The 6,779-nt window shown below is 40.8% G+C and overlaps 1 protein-coding gene across 1 annotated transcript; it reads left to right on the top strand.

Moving 5' to 3' along the window:
- Positions 1-5,929: 5,929 nt before the first annotated feature.
- On the top strand, positions 5,930-6,418 carry LOC107488702 (uncharacterized). The gene has a single exon (XM_016109475.1). The coding sequence runs from the start codon at positions 5,930-5,932 to the stop codon at positions 6,416-6,418; it is 489 nt and encodes a 162-aa protein (XP_015964961.1).
- Positions 6,419-6,779: the final 361 nt, after the last annotated feature.

Below are 6,779 nucleotides of genomic sequence, written 5' to 3'. Positions count from 1 at the left end.
AGTACAAGACCACAGAAGAAGCGTGGCAACTGATCAGTGACTTAGCTGAGTCTGCTCAGAACCACAAGCACAGACACAACCGTCCCAAGACTGTGGCAGAGGTTTCCTCTAGCAATGAGACTACTGCCCTCACACAGATTCTGAACGAAGTGACAAATCTATTGAAGCAGATATAGAAAAATCAACAACAACCTCAGCCTCCCTCAGCACAATAGAGTCAACAGTTGGTTCCTCAGAGAATATGCGGATTATGTGCTGACTATAGTCATTACACTGATATGTATCCGCAGCTCCAACAAGAAGATAACACCGTGGCAGCTACTCATAATTTCTATGACCGCCCGAATCAAGGATAGTATCAACAAGGCAGCAATCACAACCAAGGTGGAAACTATAATCAAGGTTAGCAAGATAACCCCAACCAAGGATGGAAAGATAATTCTAATCAAGGATGAAGGGACAACTACAACAGAGGAGGTAGAGACAATAATGGGAATCAGAGGTGGAATAACAACAACAACAGACAACAAAATCAAAATCAGCCTTACAGACACTTCAACAAAGGCAAGCCTAGGAATCTTAGAATAACCAACAGCAAGCCCCTCAAGTCACCTACACATCTTCTTCTCCCAATGACGAGTTCCTTCAGTCTATTGAACAAAGACAAAAGACCCTAGAGAACACACTTAGCTCTACTTTGAGTGGTCTAACTTCTGCTGTACAAGCTCTAGCTTTACAGATTGAATCTATGAACACGCCCAACAGTCAACCTGCAAGCTCTAGTGCACTTCCGTCTCAACCTTTACCTAACCCCAAGGGAGGCATCAATGCCATCACCTTGAGGTCTGGAGCCACACTGCCAGAACAGAGTCATGATGAGCCGAGATCAAAAGAGAACACTCAAGTTCGAGATGCTGTTGAGGTAGAAGATACTGAAGAGGAAGAGGAAGTACAAGACATGATTCCAGAAGAAGCGACTCAATCACAAGGCAGAACACAAAAGTAAGGCACAACTGCAGAGGACGCCATTCCTATTCCCTTTCCACACCTAGCAAAGAAGTCCAGAAAGCAGATGGAACTTGATTCCAAAATGGTAGAAATCTTCAAAAAGGTTGAAGTAACTATTCCTCTTTTTGATGCTATTCATCAAGTACCTAAATATGCAAAATTTCTAAAAGACTTGTGCATACATAAGGATAAAATTAATGAATTAGAAACCATTCCTTTAGGTAGTTCTATATCTGCTTTAATGGGTGATATACCAGAGAAATGTAGTGACCTAGGTCCATGCATGGTTACTTGTACTATTGCTGGTATTCAAATTTTTTACTGTATATGTGATTTAGGTGCATGCGTGAATATTATGCCATTATCTGTATATGATGCTTTAAGGCTCCCTCCCTTAAAAAAGGTCGGCAGCACATTTTGTTTTGGCAGATAAAAGCATAATCTCTGTAGTTGGAATTGCTGAAGACGTGCTCAGGAGCATTAAGGGGCTGACATTCCCTATTGACTTTTATATCTTGGAGATGCCCCCTAATGAATCAGGAAAACCTTCATCTGTCCTACTAGGAAGACCATTTCTAAAAACTTCAAAATTCAAGCTGGACGCCTACTCAAGAACCTATTCTTTTGAGGTAGATGGCAGAACAGTGAGCTTCAATCTAGATGAAGCAATGAGACATCCACCGGAAGAACACTCCATCTTCCAGTGCGATATTATTGATGAGGTTGTGGCTGCAGTCCATCAGGAAGAATTAGAAGAAATGCATATGGAGCAAGATGCAAGTGTGGGGAAGTCCTCTGAGCTTCTTGAAGAAATTACATTACCACGCACAGATCCAAATGACCCAGAACCTAGCCATGCGCAGAAATCGGAATTAAAACCCCTTCCTCCACACCTAAAGTATGCTTACCTTGAGGATAATCATAAGTTTCCAGTCATTATTGCAAGGGAACTTACTTTCCAACAGGAAGAGCAGCTACTTAACATATTGAGGAAACATAAGAAAGCAATTGGGTGGAGCTTGGTGGATATAGTAGGTATCAGCCCTCAAGTCTGTGAGCACAAAATATTCCTGGAAGAAGGATCAAAGCCTGTCTATTAACCCCAAAGAAGATTGAATCCAACCATCTTAGAAGTTGTCAAGAAGGAAGTGACTAGGCTACTCGAAGCAGACATTATTTACCCCATCTCAGATAGTGAATGGGTCAGTTCAGTACAAGTGGTACCCAAGAAGTCTAGAGTTACAACAGTGAAGAATGAGCATGGAGAGCTCCTAACAACTAGAGTGCAGAATTCCTGGAAGGTTTGCATTGACTATAGGTGTCTCAACCAAGCTACTCGCAAGGATCATTATCCCTTGCCATTTATTGATCAGATGCTTGATCGCCTCTCAAGTAAATCCCATTACTATTTTTTAGATGGTTATACAGGCTATTTTCAAATTCATATGGCTCCTGAAGATCAAGAGAAGACCACTTTTACATGCCCCTTTGGAATGTATGCATACAAAAGGATGCCTTTTGGCTTATGTAATGCACTGGCTACTTTCCAAAGATGCATGATGAGTATCTTTTTAGATCTTATTGAAGATTGTATGGAAGTTTTCATGGACGATTTTAGCGTTTATGGTGATTCCTTTAGCCTTTGCTTGGATAGTTTATCTATAGTATTAGACAAGTGTATTAGTTCAAACCTTGTTTTAAATTTTGAAAAGTATCATTTTATGGTCAAATAAGGGATTGTTCTAGGACATGTTGTGTCTAATATTGGTATTTCTGTAGATCCAGCAAAGGTAGATGTCATTAGTAGTTTACCTTACCCCTCTTCCGTGAGGGAAGCCCGTTCATTCCTTGGCCATGCAGGGTTTTACCGAAGATTTATCAAGGACTTTAGTAAGATAGCACTACCTTTATCCAGAATACTGTAGAAAGATATTGAGTTCGAGTTCAGTGAGGAATGCATACAAGCATTCGATAAGCTGAAGATCGCCCTGACTCAAGCTCCAGTTGTGAGAGGACCACACTGGAGTCAGCCTTTTGAGATTATGTGTGATGCCTCTAACCAAGCAGTGGGAGTGGCGCTGGCTCAACGCGAAGGTAAGGACCCTTTTGTAATAGCTTATGCGTCTAAGACCTTAGACGCTGCTCAGTCTAACTACATTACTACTGAAAAAGAGCTTCTTGCTATTGTTTTTGCTCTGGATAAATTCCGAGCCTATTTACTTGGTGCTAAGGTAGTAGTGTACTCAGATCATACAGCTCTAAAATATTTACTAGCTAAAAAAGAGTCCAAACCAAGGTTAATACGTTGGATACTACTGTTGCAAGAATTTGATTTAGAAATTAAGGATAGGAGTGGTAACCAGAATTTAGTGGCGAACCACCTGAATTGCCTTGAGCACATTAAGGATGACTCCACTCCTATCAATGATACTTTTCCATTTGATAACTTACATGCAGTATCTGAAGTAGTTCCTTGGTATGCACCTATAGCTAATTATCTAGTTAGCCACACTTTCCCTCCAGATTTTACTAAGCATCAAAGAGACAAGCTGAAAAGCGAATCCAAATATTATATATGGGATGACCCATATTTATGGAGGTGTAGTGCTGACCAGGTAATTAGACGGTGTGTGTCTCAATTAAAATTCCAGTCCATTTTAGAGGCCTATCACTCATCTGATAGTGGAGGACATTTTGGCCCTCAAAGAATTGCTAAAAAAATCTTAGACTGTGGATTCTGGTGGCCTACTCTTTTTAAGGATGCTTGGTGGGCGAAATTGTGATCATCAACAATGGCACTTTGGTATGTGCGTCTATTAACTTAGCACTTTCTTTCCACAACTCCACTCAACTAACCAGCAAGTGTACTGGGTCGTCCAAATAATAAACTTTACGTGAGTAAGGGTCGATCTCACAGAGATTGTTGGTATGAAGCAAGCTATGGTCATCTTATAAATCTCAGTCAGGTGGATAATAGTTGATTATTGGGTTTTCAAAAATTGAATAATAGTAAATAAAAAGAAAATAAAGATAGAGTTACTCATGTAATTCAATGGTGGGAATTTCAGATAGGTGTATGGAGATGCTGTGTACCTTTCGAATCTCTGCTTTCCTACTGCATCCATTCAATCCTTCTTACTCCTTTCCATGGCAAGCTGTATGTAGGGCATCACCATTGTCAATGGCTACATCCCATCCTCTCAGTGAAAATGGTCCAAATGCTCTATCACAGCACGGCTAATCATCTGTCGGTTCTCAATCAGGTTGGAATAGAATCCCTTGATTCTTTTGCGTCTGTCACTAACGCCCAGCCTTCAGGAGTTTGAAGCTCGTCACAGTCATTCAATCCTGGAATCCTACTCGAAATACCACAGACAAGGTTAGACTTTCCGGATTCCCATGAATGCCGCCATCAAATCTAGCTTATACCACAAAGATTCTGATTAAGGAATCCAAGAGATATGCGCTCGGCCTAAGGTAGAACGGAAGTGGTTGTTAGGCACGCGTTCATAAGGATGGATGATGAGTGTCACGGATCATCACATCCATCAGGTTGAAGTGCAATGAATATCTTAGAACAGGAATAAATCGAATTGAATAGAAAATAGTAGTAATTGCATTAAAACTTGAGGTATAGTAGAGCTCCACACCCTTAATCTATGGTGTGTAGAAACTCCACCGTTGAAAATACATAAGTGAAAGATTCAGGCATGGCCGAGAGGCCAGCCCCCAAGGTCTAAGAACTAAACGTCCAAAGATATCTAATACAATAGTAAAAAGTCCTATTTATAATAAACTAGCTACTAGGGTTTACAGGAGTAAGTAATTGATGCATAAATCCACTTCTGGGGCCCACTTGGTGTATGTTTGGGCTGAGCTTGAATGTTACACGAGCTGAGGCTTTTCTTGGAGTTGAACGCCAAGTTGTAACGTGTTTTGGGCGTTCAATTCTGGTTCGTGACGTGTTTCTGGCGTTTGACTCCAGACAGCAACATGAAACTGGCATTGAGCGCCAGTTTACGTCGTCAAATCTCGAACAAAGTATGGACTGTTATATATTGCAGGAAAGCTCTGGATGTCTACTTTCCAACGCCTTTGAGAGCGCACCATTTGGAGTTCTGTAGCTCCAGAAAATCCATTTTGAGTGCAGGGAGGTCAGATTCCAACAGCATCAGCAGTCCTTTGTCAGCCTCCTTATCAGAGTTTTGCTCAGGTCCCTCAATTTCAGTCAAAAAATACCTAAAATCACAGAAAAACACACAAACTCATAGTAAAGTCCAGAAATGTGAATTTAGCATAAAAACTAATGAAAACATCCCTAAAAGTAGCTAGATCATACTAAAAACTACGTAAAAACAATGCCAAAAAGCGTATAAATTATTCGCTCATCAATGCTGCTATTTTTTGTAAATCATGTTCCTCTTGCCAAAGGTTTGGTAATATATCCAAGAGAGATGAGATGCCTCAACAGAGCATGCTTTTCTGTGAAATTTTTTATGTTTGGGGCATTGACGTTATGGGTCCATTTCCAAACTTTAATGGTTACCTTTATATACTGTTAGCTGTAGATTATGTTTCTAAATGGGTAGAAGCAATTCCTACCCGTACTGATGATGCTAACACTGTTGTTTCCTTTGTTAGAAACCATATTATCTATCGCTTTGGATCACCACGAGCAATCATGAGCGACCAAGGCACTCACTTTTGTAACAGGAGACTAACAGGATTACTGAAGAAGCATGGGCTAGTCCACAAAGTAGCAATAGCTTACCATCCTTAGACCAAAGGGCAAGCAGAAGTCTCTAACAGAGAGATTAAACATATTCTAGAGAAGATAGTAAAACCTCATAGGAAGGACTGGAGTGCCAGGCTACAAGATGCACTCTGGACATATAGAACAGCGTACAAGACACCCATTGGGATGAGTCCCTTCCGATTAGTGTACGAAAAGGCTTGTCACCTTCCAGTAGAGGTGGAACACAAGGCTTTATGGGCTGTGAGGGAGTGCAACATGAATCTTGAAGAAGCTGGTGCTGAAAGGAAGTTGCAATTAGCAGAATTAGAAAACCTTCTCCTAGAAGCATATGACAATTCCAGGCAATACAAAGAAAAGATGAAGGCAGTCCATGACAAGCACATCAAAAGGAGAGAATTCAGACCAGAGGAGTTAGTTCTTCTTTACAACTCCAGACTGAGGCTCATGCCCGGTAAACTGAGATCAAAATGGGAAGGTCCCTACAGAGTGGAAAAGGTAGAGCCATACGGAGTTTTTCACCTGCATCATCCTTCCAGCTCCAAATTCATTAAAGTCAACGGACATTGCCTGAAGCTTTATCATGGAGAAAAGATAAAGGATAACAAAGAACTCAAGGTTTTCCTCTTGGAAGACCCACCAACAGAAGTAGAATGAGCCTGAAGACCGTCCAACTTAAGGACGTAAAAGCAAAGTGCTAGGTGGGAGACAACCCACCATGGTATGATCGTTCTGTTTCAGTCTTAGTTTTATTTTTCTTCTTAAAGACTTGGTGCACGAAATTGTGATCAATACTTTTCACAAATCAAATAATCCCCGGTAATGAATCCAAAAACTTGGTGTTCAACACCATGGCATAAACACAACTTCGCACAACTAACCAGCAAGTGTACTGGGTCGTCCAAGTAATAAACTGGTGCACGAAATTGTGATCAATACTTTTCACAACTCAAATAATCCCCGGTGATGAAACCAAAAACTTGGTGTTCAATACCATGGCATAAACACAACTTCGCAC

This window comes from Arachis duranensis, chromosome 5 (assembly GCF_000817695.3).
Source record: "Arachis duranensis cultivar V14167 chromosome 5, aradu.V14167.gnm2.J7QH, whole genome shotgun sequence".
NCBI lineage: Eukaryota > Viridiplantae > Streptophyta > Magnoliopsida > Fabales > Fabaceae > Arachis > Arachis duranensis.
The sequence above is the reverse complement of the archived record's forward strand: the minus strand, read 5'-3'. Positions and strand labels throughout refer to the sequence as shown.

Coding starts and splice junctions, on each gene's coding strand:
- LOC107488702 (XM_016109475.1), top strand. CDS start 5,930: ATGAGTCCCTTCCGATTAGTGTACGAAAAGGCTTGTCACCTTCCAGTA.